Source organism: Pungitius pungitius, chromosome 20 (assembly GCF_949316345.1).
Source record: "Pungitius pungitius chromosome 20, fPunPun2.1, whole genome shotgun sequence".
Classification (NCBI taxonomy): domain Eukaryota; kingdom Metazoa; phylum Chordata; class Actinopteri; order Perciformes; family Gasterosteidae; genus Pungitius; species Pungitius pungitius.
Window position 1 is genome coordinate 1,593,100 of NC_084919.1, and position 19,390 is coordinate 1,612,489.

A 19,390-nucleotide genomic window follows, 5' to 3' on the forward strand; every position below is an offset into this window, starting at 1 on the left:
ATTGTATTTGCACAGGATTTTTTTTGTTCAGTGGAAATTAATAATACGTTTCCTTTTCAATCCAGACGATTGAAGGTGTTGTGTGAGGTGCTTGGGGGACGCTCGGCGTTGAACCGGCGCCTCCCCGCTGCGCCGCCAGGGGGCGGTGTGCCTCCCCCTGCCGCCACAGCAACATGGCGGTGTGACGGTGTGACAGCGACTTCCACACCACCGGAATCAGGGGGAAGCAGCCCGCGCAGCGTTCACGTCTCACCGGTTCGAGGCAGACCACCGGCTCGGGCGACGCGTCCGGTTCGTCCCCGCGGTTCCGTCGACCTCGCGCGGCGCGAAACGGCGGGCGGCGGCGGGCGGGACTCGATCCCGAGCGGCCCCAGACTGCGGCGAGCGTCGTCCCGGAAAACGGTGCGAGGTTTTTCACCCTCCGCCACCGAGGCGGGAGCCCGGGAGCCACGCGGGGTGAGTATTTAAACCGGCTGACCGGAAACGGGCCCGTCGGTTACCGGACGATTTCAGGCGGGTTCGAGTGACTTTAACGCGGAGGTGAGCTCCGGTGCCGCTTTAGCCGTTGAGCGTTAGCTTGGTGCTGTTAGCCTGATAGCAGCAGCAGTGTGTGTGTGTGTGTGTGTGTGTGTGTGTGTGTGTGTGTGTGTGTGTGTGTGTGTGTGTGTGTGTGTGTGTGTCTGCGGGGATGAAAGACTCGTCTGAAGAGTAATAACGTGCACGTATGAGGGTTGAAACACGTGCCGAACTGACGGCGGGTCCGAACACCGCAACATCTGTCCAGTGTCTGAGTTTACATCCCTCGGGTCCACTTCAGAGAACGGAACAAACCGTTGAACTGTCCTAATCTCGGTCGGGTTTCGTGGATAACGTGGTTTCGGGGCAAAGTGCCTCTTTCTCCCCGGCTTCCCACGCCGAATAGTTAGAACCGTGTAGAAATACGGTCCAGACTCTCATGCAGTCATTTACCCGCTGGGGGGGGAACTTTGAGTCAGTCGGTTCGGACCATGAGGGAGGAAACACTGAGGCAGGATGATGAAATTCTGGTGAACGTGTCCAATCCCTGTTTAACATCCCCTTTCTATACATTCATCTGTTTCTACTCAAGTCTGGGTCACAAAAGGCTGAAATGCGTCTTATTTCTTCTTCCTTTCCGAGCAACAGCGGAACCAGAGGAGGAGAAACCTGCTCCATGCATCAGAGAAAACCTGCACTGCCCCAGAAACCCAGGATCCATGGATCCCACTGACCCTGGACCAGGTGATGCACTGTACTCTTTAAATGCTTATTCAAGAGCATGTGCACCACGTTGCTATATCTCAGTGGTTGGTTTGTCTTTGTAAGGAAGCCTGTGGGAGTAACATGATAACAACACTTTTAAGTGAACGGTCTCCGTGTGTCTGTGCTGAAATGACGTCTGTCCCCACGCAGAGGACGAGAAGCCACCGTGTTCAACACCGAGCTCCGGTGGACGGCAGAGACAGAAAAATAGAAAATATTCCGATTTTGAAACGTATTCACCGTCTGATGGGAAAAGTCCCAAAAAAGAACCACAGAGCAGGTTATCAGCAGGACGAGGACGAGGAAGAGGACGAGGAAGAGGAGGAGCTTCTAAAAGAACTGCGCCAAAGACGAACAGAGCTGAGAACCCCCCACATCAGATCCAGGATGGGGAACCAGAAGCTCCCCAACAGACCCCTCAGGATTCGGATTGTGAACCCTCAGAGGACACCCCTGAAAAGGTGACGAGGGCCAAAAGGACCCCGGCAAAAAAGACCCCCGCCAAGAAGACCCCCGCCAAGAAGACCCCCGCCAAGAAGACCCCGCCGAAAAAGACCCCCGCCAAGAAAACGCCCGCCAAGAAATCTCCTGCAACCCCCGCCGCCGCCGCCACCACCAACGGGGCCGCGCAGCTGGAAAATGGGACGCCGAGAACAAAGAGGAAGTACGTGAGGAAGCAGCCGGTCGCGAAGCCGGCGTGCGAGGAGGCGCCGCCGCCGGACGAACCCGAGCAGGAGACCACGCCGAGCGGGCGCCCCCGGAGAGGAGCGGCGAAGGCGTGAGTTGGGGGCATTTCGGTAATCCCACCCAGGCGGAGGCGGAGGTGGCGGCGGCGTCGTCCTCGCAGGTTGAACGTGTTCTCTAATGTCTCCTCAGGGCGTTGAAGTACCTCCATATTTTGGCTAAGGAAGTCCTCGACCACCCCGGGGACGTCTCCAGGGAGCGGACGGACCTCAAAGGAGGCAAAGGTACGGCGGAGCGCGACGTAGCTTCATGTTTGTAATTATTGACCAAAATAAAAGGACATCCCATCTGCTCTTTCTCTTTAAATGTATAATGTATCGATATTGAAGTGAGTTATAATTTCCCCAACGTTCACGCAGGAAGTAAAGGCCGGAAGAGGAAGCGCCTCGACAGCGGGGCTCCAGAAGATGAGGACTTCCATCCCGGCGGCGAGGTAGAGGAGGAAGAACAGGATGAGGATGAGGAGGAGGAGGAGGAGGAGGAGGCAGCAGAGAAGTCCAGCTCCGACTCTGAGCAGGATGCAAGACCTTTTCCCGCCCCCAAGATAAATGTACGAGATAACGTAAGAGTCTTCTGCTTCATTCTGATTGGTTGTGATCACGTTCTTCTGGAGTTTGGATAAAATCTGCATCCATTCACTGGAGATGTTACTTGATCAAATGATGGATCATCACTGTCCTTTTTTACGCTGGAAAAACCCCCCAAAAAAACCCTCTCCTGCAGTATGGCCCCAATCTCAAAACGGCCAACGGGCTCAGCACCAACGTCATGAAGGTCTCCTGGGAAGCAACCGACGTCACCAAGAAGTTGTGAGTAGCTTCCCCCCCTGCTGATGTCTTTTAGTGGAACCACGCGCTGAATTACAGCGTAATGAACAGCTGTGTAGTATGTGTGTGACGTACTTTAATGTGTGTGTGTGTGTGTTCCAGCCGGGAGGAGCACCACAGCAGCTGGGTGTTCCCAGAGTGGATCCCCTCCACCAGCACCTGGCACCTGGTTCCACCCAGGTAGTCGACCTCGAACCCTTTGCTTTTATTCAGTGGAGGTTTGGCAGGAATCCCCTTGGTAACGTAACCGCTGAAGGTGTGTGTGTGTGTGTCCCGTGTGCTCCTCAGTGACCTGGAGGACTTCCTGCCTCAGGAGCGTCAGTCGGTTGCCTTCAGGGTGTCCAGAGAAGGTCTGGAGGAGGAGGAGGAGGAGGAGACGCCTCTGCAAAGACTCGGCAGGTTAGAAGGACTCAAGATGTGATTTTAGCACATTTTAAATTACAGCTTTTCCTCCAGGAGGAGTTGGTTCCTCCTTAATGATGCATTCGTTAAATCAACTCATCACTCCGCTCCGTTTACCAGGTTCACAGCGGCGCCGACCCACCCGGATCGCTGGGACACGTTGCTGTATGCGGGAGGACCGGTCTGGGCCTTGGAGTGGTGTCCCACCCCCGACGGGGCTCCGGCCTCCCAGTACGTGGCTCTGTCCTGCCACCGGGGGATGGACGACCGGCACTGTGTGGACAGGACGCACAGCGGGAAGGGACTCGTTCAGCTGTGGGAGCTCGGCCGGCTGGAGTACAACTGCAGGTAGAGTGGTGTACATGTCTTTATTCTTTTCTCTTTTTTTAAACAATTTTTGACTCGTTTTTATTTATTTTTATTTAACTAACTTTTACTATTTTTTTTACTCAATTTGTTTATTTATTATTTAGTCTTTTTTTATGTTTCCTGTCTTTTTTTTAATCTTAAAAAAACATTTAAATGAAATATTGTTTTATTTTTCCATATTTTATTTTATTTTTTAAACTTTTTTATTTAAATTAAATTTTGCATTTATTTATTTATTTTATTTATGCTATTTATTTATTTTTAAATATATATTTATTTTTTATTAATTATTATTTAAAATGTGTGTGTGTATATATTCTCATTATTATTATTATTCATTTGATTATTTTTGGGGGCTTTCTGTTTCTTCTGTAGGTGATATTTATTTTTTGGTTTCCACCTCCATTCTTCAATCCAAAGCTCCAAAATCCCGTCCCTTTTGTCAATAACAACGTTCCGTCTTTCCAGTCCGGAGCGCCAGCCGGCGCTGGCATACGGCCTGTCGCAGGACAAAGGCTTCATCTGGCTGCTGAAGTGGTGTCCCGCGGGGGGCTGGGAGCTGCCCACCTGTGGCAGGAAGGTGAGACACCCAGAGACCCGATGCTCTGCCTTTTAATATACTAAAAGCATTTCATAACCCCTTTCCCGTCCCCGTCCAAGGCTCCGTTCCTGCCCAGGCTCGGCCTCCTGGCGGTCGCAACCTCCACCGGCGTGGTCACCGTTTACAGCCTGCCCCACCCGGACGCTCTGCACGCCGGCAGGAGGCCAACCGGTGAGCGTGGGGCGTCACACGGCGTGTTACAAATATCACAGCGAGGGCGGGGGGGGGGCTTTTTTCCCCTCACAGCACAAGTGACACTAAAGAGATGAAGTGCGCCGCGTGGCCACCAGGGGGCAGTGGTGCCCTGAGGTCAGGAGGCCGGGGGCCTGATTCCCGCAGTAAAGAGGCGCCTTACTGGTGTGTTGTTTAATTTAGACCTTTTCTGATTGTAGTGGCACTCCTCTGTTACTAAAAAAAAATAGAACAAGAAGAACAAGGGCCGCTCCATCTTTAATGTTTCTGTCTTAGAGTCTCGCCCAAACTGGTGAGGAGGTTTTGACGAAGCATCGCGAGAGACATTTGACTTCCAGCAAAAAATGGCGTTTATTTCCAGACGAGTAACGATTTTTAGTGTTGTGAGGAATCGTCATTTATATTATTATTTAATTCTCTATTTTATTGCCTGAAAATAAGGAAAAATTGCTGTGACATTTCTCTAAATTTCTATTCAACCAAAGACCGACATCTTTATTATTTAGTTTACACTGATAGAAAAACTGCAAATTCTCACAAATAATGTTTGGCATCATTAACAAGAAAACAATAACTAAATTGATGAGGATCAGGTCAGATTATTTCTTTCTTATTTTTGATTCTACACAACTTGATCGGTGTCTAAAAGCAGCGCATTAATCCCATCAGACACGGACGTCGTTACCAAACCGGGCCTCAAAATCAATAAAAGCACAACATCCGCAGGGATTGTTTAGAGCTCGCGGGTCCAACAAACTGTTTACCAATCACACACACACACACACACTCCCATAATACCTACACACACACACACACACACACACACACACACATTTGATGCCCTCCAGGAGTGTGTGTGAGTATCTGCTGACATTCTAGAAGCCGGAGCTCTGCTGCATGAACGAGATTAATGGCGTTCTCATCGACCACATCCATCACACGCAGAAACACGTTTGTGCGTGTGTGTTTGTGTGTGTGTGTGTGTGTGTGTGTCTGCACCAGTCTGGATCATAGTGTCTCTCACACATTTCTTTGATTCACAGTCGGCGTCCTGCGTCCCGTCGGGCTGGTGTCAGGGGGCGTGTCCTCTCGCCTGATGTCAGCGTTGCTCATAAGCTCCGGTTGAAATACGATGACATTATTCATTCACTTGACATCCGCTCCGTTATTTAACGATTACACACCAATTTAAAATACATTCAATATATTTTTTACCTCTTTTTTAAAGAGGTTTTACATTTTAAAATATGCAGGAACACAACTGCCTTTGATTTGAAGGACCTCATCATAGGCTCTAATATTCTATAATATAACTTATAAGGCAGTTTGGTTTCCATCGTGCTTTGGATCACGAGCTTCCAAAGTGACGCTTGGTCGGCCTCCTCTTCCCAAATGTCACCGTCTCCGGATGGAAACACACACCGAAGCTCTTAGACCTCCAGAACGCTGCAGCCTGCCGTCCAGTGCAACGAAACAAGCGTCTCTTTTTCCCTGCTTTTGTTGTTTTAATGTGAAAACGTTGAAGCGTGTGAATCCGCGTGTCACCAAGTGAAACAATGAAAGCTTTTTCGCTCCGTACGGCCGGACGTGATGAGCGAACATTATCGGGATAATTCAGCACCGAGTCAGCGGGTCAAAGGTTAAATTGCCCGTGTGTGTGTGTGTGTGTGTGCAGCACGGTGCTGTTTGGGACAGATAATTAAAAATGGCTTTTGTCTGTCCAGTCACCAGAATGAATGAGAGGAGGCTGTTAAAAGCTGCAGCGTGGGGAGGGGGGAGGGGGGGGGGGGGCACAGGGGTAAAAAGACAAAAGGGAGACTGAAGGCCCATCGCTTACAGCGCCGCTGAGCTTCTGTAATTGAAATGACAAAGAAGATGCATCGCCGAGCCGGTCGTTGGTGTTAGAAGCCGTGAATTTCAGTTCTAGTAGCCGACACCTTTTATCCCGGCTGTGTCAATCCTCATGTGGGGGGGGGGGGCGGGGGGGGTCGTATATTCACCAGAAGAACTGATCTGTTATCAGTCTCCAGTCGAGTCCTTTTAATGCTGAGATTATCTTCACGTTTGGGTTTCAGATGTCTGGGGGGGTTTTAATACTTAAATCGTTATTTGTTGCACTCCTTTTAATTATTGTCTTCTAACCTCTCTTTTAATATTTAATCATGTAATCAATATCCCAGCGACGCCGTGGTCACATGTTCCCCGAGTGTCTTTGCCGTTGCGTTTAAAGTGTCCCTCGTGTTCCTCTCTGCAGAAGCGGCCTCCGAGGAGCTTCCCATCTACCAGGTAGGCCCCCCCAGATTTTCAAGGTGCCTCTTTTCCCCCTCCTGCTTCCCCGAGGAACCTTTTCCGGTGCGCTCTGTTGCCGCGGCGACGCCCTGACGGGCCCCCTCCCTCTCGTTGTCCCGCAGGCCGAGGGGGTGCTCACCCTGAAGCTGGGTTCCTTGAACGCCCCCCGCCAGCAGAGGAGCGGCCAAGTCCTGTCCATGGACTGGCTGCCCCAGAAGCCGCACAACGTCCTGGCCGTGGGGTTTTATGACGGTACGGATTGACTCCTCGGAGACGCTCTTGATCGCTTGGTCGAACAAAGGGCCTGATGCCCTCAGGTTCGTCTGTCAGGCTCTTTGTGTCCGGGTCACTCATGGATTTCTGCTGCTCTATTATTATTATTATTATTATGGTCATTTCTCTGTGTCTCTGTGTCTCGTCCCAACCGGCTTTGTGTCTTCGCCGTGTCTCCAGGCGTCGTCGGCCTGTGGGATCTGTCCACAAAGTCGGCCTTGTTGCGCCTGCGGGAGTCGGAGTCGCTCACCCTGCTGCCGTATCGATGCCTGATGGCTCACGACCACAGCGTCCGGGCGCTGGCCTTCTGCCCCGCCTCCAGGTGAGACTGTTCATCACTTATGAACTGCTTTATTCTCCCATCGCAGCAGCTTTAAAGGCCTCAGTCCTGATTCCTGAGGATCATTTTCATCACTGGCGTCCTGAGGAAGACTCCACCATTTAAATGTCTCTGATGCTGCCACGATCATTGTAATATTTAAATGGTCGTCTGTTTGATTTAAACGGTGGAGGCGGGAAAGAGAATCTGCAATGTCGTCATTTCAAGGTGCTGGAATATGAAATGTGTGTCTAAACGCACACCGAGGAGCTGAGAAGCTTTTGAGTACTGATTATCTGATGAAAATATGAAATGTGTGAAGCTGAAGTGGAGCCACGAAGGTGAATGAGAAGATGAACCTTCCGACTCGGGTCTGATGCACAGAAGAATCCACGCGTCCCGGAGGCTGAAATGAGCTCATCACGCTGGTTACAAATCCTCCTCGTTTTATCCTTCCCTTCATCACCAGCTCCCTGTTGATAACGGCGGGAGACGACCGCTACGTGAAGAAGTGGGACCTGAGGCGCCCCCACCAGCCCATCTTGGTGCAGAAGCGCTTCCTGACCAACGAGGTGTTCTGGCCCCTGAACGCACCGGGCCTCCTGCTGGCGCAGGAGAACGCCTACACGGGGTGAGGCCCGCTTCTCCTTCACCTTTCCACGCGCCACTCTCTGAGGATCTGAGGGGGGGTGGTGTTTTTTTTAAATTCTGCCGGTTGCGTGCGTGTCCCCCGTAGGTTCGGCTCGCAGGGCGTTCACTACATGGACCACCAGTCGCAGGCCATCTTCGCCGTCCCTCGGACCGGAACCGTGTGGGTGAGTGTGAGCCGCCTGAGACTTAAACTGACGTGTCGTTTCCTATGAACCCGCTGCGAGCCCTGACTTTGCGTCTTTTCTCTCCCCCGCGTCGCTGCAGTCGATCTCGTACACCGAGTGGCTGAACAGCGTGGCGACGGCGGACAGCTTCGGGGAGGTGATCCTCTCCCTTCTGCCCCACATAAGCACCGTCCCCGCGCAGATCAAGCGCACGCTGGACCGACGCTTTGTGAGTTTTACCCCGCTCTTGCCGAGTGACGCGCTCAAGGGGGGGAGGGGGGGGAGCCCCGCGAGTGGAGCGCTAACAGCCGCTCCGCGTTAACGTGTCCTTCAGCCCGTCTGCTTCACGTCCCTGATGTCCCACGATGCCACCGAAGAAGAGAAGGAGAAGGAGGAGAAGGAGAAGGAGGGAGAGACCGAAGGACCCTCCGGTGGGAACGAGAGCGGAGGAGATGGAGGGAAAGATGGAGATGCGGGAGGAGCAGGAGCAGGAGATGGAGATGCGGGAGGAGCAGGAGGTGGAGATGGAGATGCGGGAGGAGCAGGAGGTGGAGATGGAGGAGGAGCTGTAAGCGACGGACGTCCCTCCTTGCGCATCCCGATGTTCAAAGATGCGGCGAGGAGCAGCTGGCTGCTGCACACCGACAGCGACCCGGTGGGTGGATCCACAAGCGAGTCTCTCTGGTTTCTCCTTTCATCTTCAGCTGGCCCATGCCACCAGCGCTGTGATTGGCCGGTCTGCCGTTGATGGGCGGGGCTTAGCGGCCAGTCGGCTGAGCTGCATCCAGCCGTCGTCCATCACTTCTGAATTGTGTCAAATAGATTTTGCGTTGTATCAAAATAGTTTGAGGCAAGAACCTACAAAATTGTGAAAGTTGGTAATTATTGATGAATTATTGAAGTATGTTTGTAATCATTTGACTTCCAGCGGACCTTCAAAGAATATCAGAAGCGAGCTTTGTGGAAACGCATGGCGGCCACCGAGTTTAAGACCAAGCTGAACGTGGAGGAGGCGCCTTTGGTTGCACTACACAAGGTACACAAACCTGCACACACACACACACACACACAGTGTGGTGCAGGAGAAAAGAGGAGGAATCACCAAGATAAAGATAAAGGAGGCGAGAGATGGAATAAGAGCCCCCCTCCTCTCTCTCTCTCTCGTCCTCTGATGAGCAGCAATAAAGACGGCCAGAATGTAATGATGTGTAAAATGAGGAAAATGTCACTGTGGGTGGGGGGGGGAGGGAGAGACAGAGAGGCGCCATTCAGGGATGTTATGGGCAGCAGTTTTAAGGTGCCGGGACGTGATGACGGACGAGTGCTTTGCGGGACATTCGGGGGGGGGGGGGCTCATGTAGGTGAGATGTTTGGTGATGAAGATGCAGAGAGGAATACGGGGAGGTTCAGCCCACGCGCTGATGACACAGTGATGAAACATCAGATCTGAGCTCCTCGTTACTTACGCATCACGCTGGTCACCGCGAGGTCAGCGTTGTATTTTTCATGAGGCGCTTTGCAGGCCGTCTGCTGACCTCGTGCTCTGTCCCTCCTCCCCTCAGGTGCGTTTCAGCCCCAACATGTGCTCCCACACCTGGGTGGTGGCGGCGGGCCAGTCGGGGCTGGTCAGGGTGAGCTGCCTGAGGTCGATGGTCAGCTCGCAGACGGAGAAGGTCGTCGGCGAGGCCCGGGAGCAGTTCGCCGCGCTCTACTCTCCCAGCGACCCGGAGCAGGAGGCCGAACCCGCAGGTGGATCACACGGGGAAGAGGATTTGGGGAGGGATTAATGAAAGTTGTGTTCTCTCGTGGCTTCGTCCAAAAGGTCAGCGATGTTCTTAAAGTTCTGCCTTTTAGAGGAAGTACATTCAACCATCAAAGTGCCTCGCTGAGCGTCCCGGGTTTCTTTTTATTTCGCAAACGTGTCTCGGAATAATGAAGTAGTGGAAATCACCATCGACCCGTCTCAGGGTACCAATGATTACCTGCGCGGCCTTTTAACACGTCGACCCTCGGCGTCGAGAGGCCAACGGGGTCGTGGAAGTGCACTTGGGGGTGTGTCGGTACGCTGTGACATCACTGCGGGGCGGGGCTAACGAGGCGGGAAAGGTGTTCATGAGGAAACCAGTGAATGCGTTCGTAGGTTGTCGTTTCCCACTCACAACGATCTGTTGGTGGAGAAGAAAGTCAAACTAAAGTGTTTCTGATGCACTTTCTACATTTTCTCCTCCCACTTTTTTAAACTGAACTGTGCTGCGTTTTAAAATTTGAGAACAATCATCATCATCATCATCGGTATGAGAAGTGATGTCTGATGAAGGAACAGTTCACCCTGTAGAGAACAACACATCTCCACGAAAACAACTCGAAAAGCTTCATCTCATCACTCGATGACAATCACTGTTTTTGGAGTGAACTGTTCCTTTAAGTCGCATCTTTGGGATTGGTCTTTTTTGCATTTTATTCTGTCAGGAGAAGCATCTCAGGATTTTAACTAAGGGAAATACTTGAAATCTTTTTAGCTGCTGGATGAAATGTATCTGAATGACATGTATTTCTCCTCCATGGTTCTTTTCTCCAGCGGTTGTTGTTGCTGTTGTTGTTTCAAAGGTTTGGATTAATTGTCTAATTAGAGCAGCTGCTGTTTTGTGACAAGAGCTCATTTATTTTCTAGTGTCTAAAAAAAACTGAGAAATAATGTGTTTTTGTTTCCAGACGCAGCGATCTCTCTTATTTATTTTCAAATTTGCGTTAAATGCTTTTCCTCTAAGTTTAATTAGGGGGTTTAAGAAAAGGCTCTTTTGTCTTTTCAATTTAATTCACGAATCTCATCGACGGTGTCGGAATGCAGATTAATGAGCGGCTAACTTATAAATCTCAAACATGTACAGCCACTTCTCTTGTGTTCTCTATTGCTATTTTTTTAAAATGTTAATAAAAAGTGTTTGCAATAAAGGTTTGAGTAGAGTCCTCCGAAAAATCTTTTTTAAATGATTTTACTAGCGGTTCAGGAGCTAAAACTAAATGTAAAAGTCACTGTCACATTGAGTCAATGCACATCTCTCCAATCATCATAATAATAATAATATAATTATAACCAGCATCTTTCCTTCACCTTTTATTTCACGTTACAAAAAACACTCGCAAAAAATGCATACAAATGAAATATCAAACATCATGTGACGTGGGATTATGCAACATAGAGCACATAGACAAACAGGACCGATTGTAGAAGGGGGACACATGTATTTACACACGTATACACAAAATGATGCACAGAAAACACACAATATTTGACATATTTACAACAGTGACACAGTGCAGTAACGACACGACGCTTCCACAGTGAACAAATGAGAGGAAATGAGTTTAACAGTGAAATGGTGTTAATTTCACTTTGTTTAAACTTCGCCGTCAGGTCGGTGACATATTTTCATTTTGCAGTATTTCAAAAGGAATAAATGTATTTAAAAATACAGTACTTAGAAATTGGTGAAAATATACATTTTAAAGGAGAAGTCTTGTCTTTGATTAACCCTCCACGGGGCGTTCTGATTGGTCGTCGAACGAGGAGACGTCTTATTGGACGCGACATTGAGTAACAGCTAACAAGCATGCGAGCATTCGAGTAGTTCACGGAGTACAAATATCCAACAACATCGATGCTTTTATTACAGGCGTGTCGACATCTCTCCGATACCATGATTCTGTTTATTGAGCGATAACTGACCCTCATTCCAGCTCCCCAGAGGATGAACTCCTTCCATTCAACGCTCAACTCATCTGACCCGATGCCAAGAACAACACAAAATGGACCGATGGAGGATTGGGCGGATGGACCGATGGAGGATTGGGTCAATCCTGGTGGACGAATGGGTGTATTGACGATGGATAGATGGATGATTGGGCGGATGGACCGATGGACATTGGAGGATTGGGTGGATGGACTGGTGGAGGATTGGGTGGATGGACTGGTGGACGAATGGGTGTATTGACGATGGATAGATGGATGATTGGGTGGATGGACCGATGGACAGTGGAGGATTGGGTGGATTGACGATGGATAGATGGATGATTGGGTGGATGGACCGATGGAGGATCTGGTGGATGGACCGATGGAGGATGGGGTGGATGGACTGATGGACATTGGAGGATTGGGTGAATTGACGATGGAGGATTGGGTGGATGGAGGATTGGGTCAATCCTGGTGGACGAATGGGTGTATTGACGATGGATAGATGGATGATTGGGTGGATGGACCGATGGACAGTGGAGGATTGGGTGGATTGACGATGGATAGATGGATGATTGGGTGGATGGACCGATGGAGGATCTGGTGGATGGACCGATGGAGGATGGGGTGGATGGACTGATGGACATTGGAGGATTGGGTGAATTGACGATGGAGGATTGGGTGGATGGAGGATTGGGTCAATCCTGGTGGACGAATGGGTGTATTGACGATGGATAGATGGATGATTGGGTGGATGGACCGATGGACAGTGGAGGATTGGGTGGATTGACGATGGAGGATTGGGTGGATGGACTGGTGGAGGATTGGGTGGATGGACTGGTGGACGAATGGGTGTATTGACGATGGATAGATGGATGATTGGGTGGATGGACTGATGGAGGATCTGGTGGATGGACCGATGGAGGATGGGGTGGATGGACTGATGGACGATGGAGGATTGGGTGGATGGAGGATTGGGTCAATCCTGGTGGACGAATGGGTGTATTGACGATGGATAGATGGATGATTGGGTGGATGGACGATGGACAGTGGAGGATTGGGTGGATGGACTGTTGGACGAATCAGTGGATTGATGAAGGATAGATGGAGGATTGGGTGGATGGACGATGGAGAATTGGGTGGATTGACGAATGATAGATGGAGGATCGGGTGGATGCACAGTGAGACTCATCAATGAGAGGAACGAGAGAGCCGTGAGATGATCGACTGCCTGAAGCTGAAAGTGATCGTTTCTGCTCTCAGAACTGCAGCAGAATCAGCCGACCGCTTCTCCAGTTTGACACTCATCAATACAGACCGATCAATAAGCAACTCACAACAGAATAGAACTACCGAAAAAAACAAGAATAACCGCTTCCAAGCTTTCACGCAGCCCTGAATGAGTTTGGACTCCTCATCTTTGGTGTGAGGCTGTTGCATGAATAATGCGACGTGAGACCCTTGCATTTGGTCCGGTCTGTGTCCTGTTGGACCGGAGCTCACGGTGAAATGAGGGACACCTTCGTGGCCGGGCTGGTGTTGCAGATTAATGTCAGATCAGATCAAAGGTGGCCCGTGAGCTGTAGACGGTCCGTTTGAGACGTTAAATTCATCCACGTGCCCCCGGTAGGACGTCGGCTGCTCCACAGCTAACGCTGCTCTGCTGCTTTAGTGCTTCAATACGTCAGAAGGGCTCACCTGGTTCTTCATTTGGCAGTTTTTCTTAATTTTTAAGAAATGCAAATCGTCGGGCAGTGTTTTCAACCAGCGTTTACTTCAATCTGGCTGAAGTGTCATGAATTTAATCTTTGCTGCATCGTTCGAATCGTCCGTTCTTATATTTTGAAGATTATTTTCTGTACTTAAAGGGACTTCACTGCGAGGCCTAGCGCAGCGTTAGCGTGGCGCAGCATCGGCGCCGTTCTACCGACACGTGGATGGTTCCGCCGTCTCCTGACTCACAAACACAAAATAATACAATTCTCCTGTCGGGGGGGTTAGGGTCCGGGGGTCCGGTGCCTGGCATCAGTCCCTGGGGTCCTGGCAGTGGGAGCAGTGGCTCATGTCCTCGGAGTAGAGCTCCACCTGGATGGTGATGCTGTGGAAGCCGAACTTGGTGTGCAGCAGGTCGGTGGCCTCCTGCAGCACCGACTGAGCGTCGGCGCCCTCCTCTGGAGAGAGCAGGGAGACAAGCTCTGCGTTGATAGCGACGGCGCCGTGTAGGGCGACCACAGAGAGACGCTGTGCAGGTGCAGGTGTGTGTGTGTGTGTGTGTGTGTGTGTGTGTGTGTGTGTGTGTGTGTGTGTGTGTGTGTGTGTGCGGGTCGTTGCGTCGTCTCACCTATGGCCACGTGCACGGACACCAGCGCCTGGCCCAGGGTCAGGGCCCACAGGTGCAGGGAGTGCATGGACTTCACGGCTTTCACGGACAGCAGCACCTCCTTCACCGAGTTGAACTCCACTCCTTTAGGGGAACCTGCAGCGTTCACACACACAACAAAAGCTTCGCTGTTAATTCACCTCGACTATTCACTTGCAGCTAGTTAGCTTAGCTTAGCATGAGGACAGGATGGTGGGTTTTCTCCCAACATTTTAAATAGTATCTGTTGACCTTCCATGAGTATCCTGAAGACGTCTCTGAGGATGGTGACGGTGGTGCAGAGGACGAAGACGGAGAACAGGAAGGTGCAGATGGGATCCGCCACTTTGTACTCGGGCTGCAAGGGCGAAAAGAGGCTTTTGAAGATTAAAATAACGGGCGTCAGATGGTGTTTTTCCCACAGTCGGCAGCCATTATAGACCCCGAGGCAGAAAGAGAGAGGGAACGTCTTGGATGAATCCTGTTTAACTCTCACGATGCACGCGTTGGAGAACCTCCATGCCTTTAGAAGGACACTTTGTGGTCTTTCTTTGCTACAAAAGCTGAGAATATTCAGGCAACATATAAATGTAATTTGAGCGTAAAGCTCTCTTTTCTGACGTGAACGTGATCAATATCCGACCCGAAAGTAGATGATGATCGCCGCCACCATGACGCCGACGCTCTGCAGCAGGTCGCCGACCACGTGGATGAAGGCGGCGCGCACGCTGGTGTTGCCGTGGCCGCCGGGGAGCGCGTGGGAGTGGCCGTGGGCGACGGGGCTCCGGCCGCCCTCGTCGATCTGCTGGTAGCCGGTGCCGTGGGCGTGGAAGGTGGTGGAGTGATGGAGGATGTAGGCCATGCTGCAGAGAGAAGAGGCTACGGGTTGATTGGCGAGGCGGGGGGCGGGGGGGGGGGGGGGGGAGTGGTCACTGCAGAGAACGCAGAAATGAAACCGCTCACATTATGTTGACCACGACGGCGCAGCACGAGGTGATGAGCATCACGTGGCCGTCGATCTCGTAGTCGCCGCGTACGATCCTCTCGACGGCCAAATACACCAGAGCCCCCGTGACGACCCAGATGGAGATGACTGAGACGAACGCCCCGAGGATCTCTGTGGGGGGGCAGAAGACGAGGGGGGGGGGGGGTCCTAATTACCTTTTCATATTGAGGGAGGAGGCGAGGGTCCCGTCGCCGTCGTTCTCACCTGATCGGTGCCAACCGAAGTTCATGGTTTTGGTGGGCGGTCTGGAGGAGATCCACAGGGAGAACAGGCTCACCATCATGCTGCCGAAGTCCGTCAGCAGGTGGGCGGCGTCGGTCATGATGGCCAGGCTGTGCGCCAGGTAGCCTCCTGCGGGGGAACCAGGGGCGCCAGTTACTGAGTGACGCCAGCGTGGTGTTCTCTGTAGTGGCCACCAGGGGGGCGGCGCCTATTCTTTTGATACCTCGCTTAAAGTTATAACGAATAACACCGCACCACGATAAGCTCTCACCTATGACCTCTCCCACCATGAAGACCAGGCACACGGCCGAGGCGATGTAGAGTTTCTTCCTGGCCAGCTGCCGGACGGCGCCCTCGTCCCGGGCCGGCGCCGCGGCCCCGTGGCAGTGGGCGCCCACGGGCCTCCTCAGCTCCACGGCCACGCCCCCGTTCTTAAAGGGGAAGTCGGGGTATTGATCTTTGGGGTCTGGAGAGGAGCTGCGGGGGGGGGGGGGGGGGGAGAAAGAGGAAAATGTATTTAATCTGGACTTTAACACTTAACCGTTCGAAATAAAAATGGCTTCCTGTGGGGAAGAAAATGACCGTCTTTTGGTTGATGGGTTGTTGTGAGCTTGAATGCGACAGCAGGGCTGTGGGGGCCGGGGGGGCGGCCTCCCCATCGCTGAGCTTTAACACAACGCATCCTGCCATTTAAGTACATCTGCTGGATGCTTTTAATGTTCCTATCACGAGGACGTCAGCTTTCACCACACCAGCAGATCCAGTTACATTTTAATCATGGGAGCAGAGCGAAAAGCACGCACGCACGCACACGCACACGCACACACGCACGCACGCACGCACACACGCACACACACACACACACACACACACACACACACACACACACACACACACACACACACACACACACACACACACACACACACACACACACGCACACACACACACAGCCAGGTTGCTGCTCCTGGGCAGTGAGGGGGAAGCTGTGATGATGTGGCTAATGAGGTGGAAAAAAACTAATCTGGGCTCACTCGAGATAACCGCACACAGACGCACACTTTACGCCGCACACTTCACACGGGAGATTGCCAGTGTTTCACAATCAGCCGTTATCTCGCACACACACACACACACACACATACGTACGTCCAAACTGAAGAGAATCAGCCAAGTGGAAAACAGATTCTGTTCAATTATACCACTGAGACATGAAAACACACACACACACACACACACACCCTATACACACAACATATACACACACTGGAGTGTCCTGAGATTTCAAAGCAAATGTTCAAATGTTGTTATTCTGCACATTTAAAATAGTGGATCAATAACCTGCAGGGTTTCCTTAACCTCAGTGACGATGTGCTTTTATGGCCTTTTCCATCAGACATTTTGTTTAAATCTTATTTTTATTCTCACTTTGTCTGGATGCTTTTGGAGGTTTTATCTAGATGTGAGTTGCGTGAACACGTTGTGCGTGTTCCGTGCGCGTCCATCAAAAGGCCCGACTGGTTTCACTGGTTTCATCAGCAGCATCTTCCCAGTAACCCCCTCAGCCAGCTATGATGCCTTCAAGTGCTGCCAGAAATATCGGGATTAACAGTGAGTACATCATGGGTGAGTGGATTAAATATGTTAATGTATTGACTTTGATAAACTCCTAACAAGTTATTAATAACATTATCAATCATCTGTCTTTATAATCTTGATGAATTCACACTGTTTGAGAGAAATGGTGAATTTTACCATTTTAGCAACAAATCCTCAAAGCCGATTAATCCTTTATCAAAAATAGTACATTTCTTACTGTCTAATGGTGAGAATATTTGACAAAATGAATAAATAACCCGAACCTAATTTTCTCTTTTAATGGCTCGTTACTGCTCCTTGGAGCGTTAATAATCAATATTAAACCATCAATAAAGGCTTAGAAACGTGTTATTAACCCTTTATAAACAAGGCCGCGTCGGTAAGTGGTTCCTGTTGATTGGTCCGATTCTTAATGAACGATTATATGTCTGACGTGTTTGGGCCTTGAGGAGTGATGTCACTTCCTTTAGAGCCAGCTGGAACAAAGTGTTGAATATGACGCACAAACACACACACAAACACACAGACACACACACGCGATGCAAATGGTGCATGAAATCCCAAATGTGATGCCACATTGCACTCTTTTTTTTAACCGCGCACGAACAAACACGCACGCGTCTGAAAGCACGCGCCACCTTTTTCTGACACTATGAAAAAAACACGTTTTTGCGCGCGTGATAATGTGTGTGTATATATTTCTTTTTTTTGTGAAGAGGCCCAAAATCCAGTAATGGGGCGAAACAGCTGAGACGAGCTCATTCACGTCCACGCGGATGGTTCCACGAGAGGATCCATCCTTCTCCAGTTGGAGTTTATTTTTCCGATATTTCCAAAGTCATCGATCAGTGTCGATCAGTGTGAACGCGCACACGTGTTTCACACCTGACTATTTAACATTTCGATTTGCGATATGAAAAACCTACAGGATCATAAAGTAAATTATTTGTTTTATTCTTTAATTTATTATGGTTCTTTCCTTTAAAAAAATAATTTTATGATTGTAACTCCGAAATGCACACTTATAGTATAGGTGTATTTTTTTTTAAATCATTTGTATTATTTCTATAAAGGTGATAATGTCTGCCTGATATTTGTCCCCCCTGCTGCCCCCCTCCCTTAATGACAGGTGATGAGTCCTCGGTGAAATGGCCATTTGTCACGAGCTGTCCACGAACGAGCCGAGCGTGCAAATGAATTTGTTCATTCACACAAAACAGCGCGGCAGCGCGCTTCACGCGCACCCGGTAACGACTGCACCCGCCATGCGCACACATGTCCTTTTTATTCATATACATTATTTTTATTTAAATTGTGACTTTCTGCACAAGAATCAGAGAGAAACAGGGCTTCTTATTTAATGTGAGATTATTAATTATGATATTTTATTTCTTCTAAATGTATTTTTGTGTCGCATGCCACATCTAACGTGTAACTTATTGCAGCATTATTCCCCCTGCGCGTCACACTCAAACCATTAAACCATAAAACCACGAAAACAAAAACCCACCTTTGCAGTTTGAGAGAATACATTCTCGCACTCTTCTCGTGCATCAGTTGAGACTTCTCCGAATTTGCGGCGTTATTTTCCATTGAATCGGCCCGCAGTCGGTCGGTGTCCCGCGTGAGATTTAAATGATGATAAAAGACAAGAAGCCAATAAATGAATATAATATGAAGAGGGTGCTGCAGGAGCTGCTTCCTGGTCTTCTTCACTGGACGCGGGGGGGAGTCATCTCAGAGGTAGAACCCTTCGTGGTGGAGAGGAGCGGAGGAGGAACCACATGCGGGAGTTTTCTGAGGGAGGTTTTTTTTTGGGGGGGGGGGGGGTGTTGTTGGCTCGAACTGCAGCAGCAGGGAGCCGCGCACACGCGGCGCGTGGCCGCTGCTGTCGGTGTGCAGGACGGGTCTGCAGGGGCCCGGTGGGTGCATCCAATAATCACTTCATTCATTACTCTCAAAGATCAAAATCATATGTTGTTGTTTTTGTTTTTTTAATCATTACTCTCCTTTACTTTTCTGCACATTCTTACAGCAAACACTCAGATATTTATTTTTACATCACAACCTGTCTTCATTCCGCTCTGCATTCATTTATTATCAATTCAGCCAATTCAAATATTTTTTGTCGAATAATACTTGGTAAATAATTCCAATGAATGTCATGAACTGAACTGAACTCAGGTCACTGTGAGCTCCTCTGTGAGGTGATGAAAGCAGGTGTTCTCCACATCTGCATTCACGGCATATGGCATATGGAAGGGTCATTCTCCTAAATGATGTAGGGGGATACAAAATAATTATATATATATAATTATAAATATATTTAATATCAACCAATTACCCATAATCCTTTGCTTCC

At 50.0% G+C, this 19,390-nt stretch overlaps 2 protein-coding genes across 3 annotated transcripts; one reads left to right on the top strand and one right to left on the bottom strand.

Annotated features, from left to right (window-relative positions):
* The first annotated feature begins 78 nt into the window (after nucleotides 1-78).
* On the top strand, nucleotides 79-10,985 carry gtf3c2 (general transcription factor IIIC, polypeptide 2, beta). 2 transcript variants are annotated; one of them, XM_062559659.1, is made up of 20 exons: nucleotides 79-456; nucleotides 1,165-1,260; nucleotides 1,432-2,059; nucleotides 2,158-2,249; nucleotides 2,385-2,587; nucleotides 2,749-2,834; nucleotides 2,955-3,032; nucleotides 3,141-3,251; nucleotides 3,375-3,602; nucleotides 4,092-4,203; nucleotides 4,284-4,395; nucleotides 6,671-6,702; nucleotides 6,828-6,957; nucleotides 7,159-7,300; nucleotides 7,767-7,928; nucleotides 8,034-8,112; nucleotides 8,213-8,341; nucleotides 8,447-8,767; nucleotides 9,041-9,148; nucleotides 9,675-10,985. In XM_062559659.1, the coding sequence occupies exons 2-20, from the start codon at nucleotides 1,236-1,238 to the stop codon at nucleotides 9,897-9,899; spliced, it is 3,003 nt and encodes a 1,000-aa protein (XP_062415643.1). In that variant the 5' UTR covers nucleotides 79-456; nucleotides 1,165-1,235; the 3' UTR covers nucleotides 9,900-10,985. The 2 variants fall into 2 exon arrangements, with proteins under 2 accessions (XP_062415643.1, XP_062415644.1); XM_062559660.1 differs by having other exon boundaries at nucleotides 80-456; nucleotides 2,385-2,575.
* A 2,876-nt stretch (nucleotides 10,986-13,861) lies between these two features.
* Nucleotides 13,862-18,778, bottom strand: slc30a2 (solute carrier family 30 member 2). The gene is made up of 8 exons (XM_037449643.2): nucleotides 18,539-18,778; nucleotides 15,701-15,906; nucleotides 15,412-15,558; nucleotides 15,165-15,318; nucleotides 14,845-15,064; nucleotides 14,454-14,559; nucleotides 14,184-14,318; nucleotides 13,862-14,013 (listed from the first exon to the last, which is right to left on the bottom strand). The coding sequence occupies exons 1-8, from the start codon at nucleotides 18,619-18,621 to the stop codon at nucleotides 13,868-13,870; spliced, it is 1,197 nt and encodes a 398-aa protein (XP_037305540.2). The 5' UTR covers nucleotides 18,622-18,778; the 3' UTR covers nucleotides 13,862-13,867.
* Between the last annotated feature and the right edge of the window lie 612 nt (nucleotides 18,779-19,390).

Bases quoted from the DNA above. Each gene is read 5' to 3' on its own strand.
- gtf3c2 (XM_062559659.1), top strand. From the start codon at position 1,236: ATGGATCCCACTGACCCTGGACCAG. The intron at 2,250-2,384 runs GTACGGCGGAGC...ACGTTCACGCAG, and splicing joins GGACCTCAAAGGAGGCAAAG to GAAGTAAAGGCCGGAAGAGG. The intron at 3,252-3,374 runs GTTAGAAGGACT...TCCGTTTACCAG, and splicing joins CCTCTGCAAAGACTCGGCAG to GTTCACAGCGGCGCCGACCC.
- slc30a2 (XM_037449643.2), bottom strand. From the start codon at position 18,621: ATGGAAAATAACGCCGCAAATTCGGAGAAGTCTCAACTGATGCACGAG. The intron at 15,065-15,164 runs GTGAGCGGTTTC...TTCTCTCTGCAG, and splicing joins GCCGTCGTGGTCAACATAAT to CATGGCCTACATCCTCCATC. The intron at 14,560-14,844 runs GTCGGATATTGA...TCGCCCTTGCAG, and splicing joins CGATCATCATCTACTTTCGG to CCCGAGTACAAAGTGGCGGA.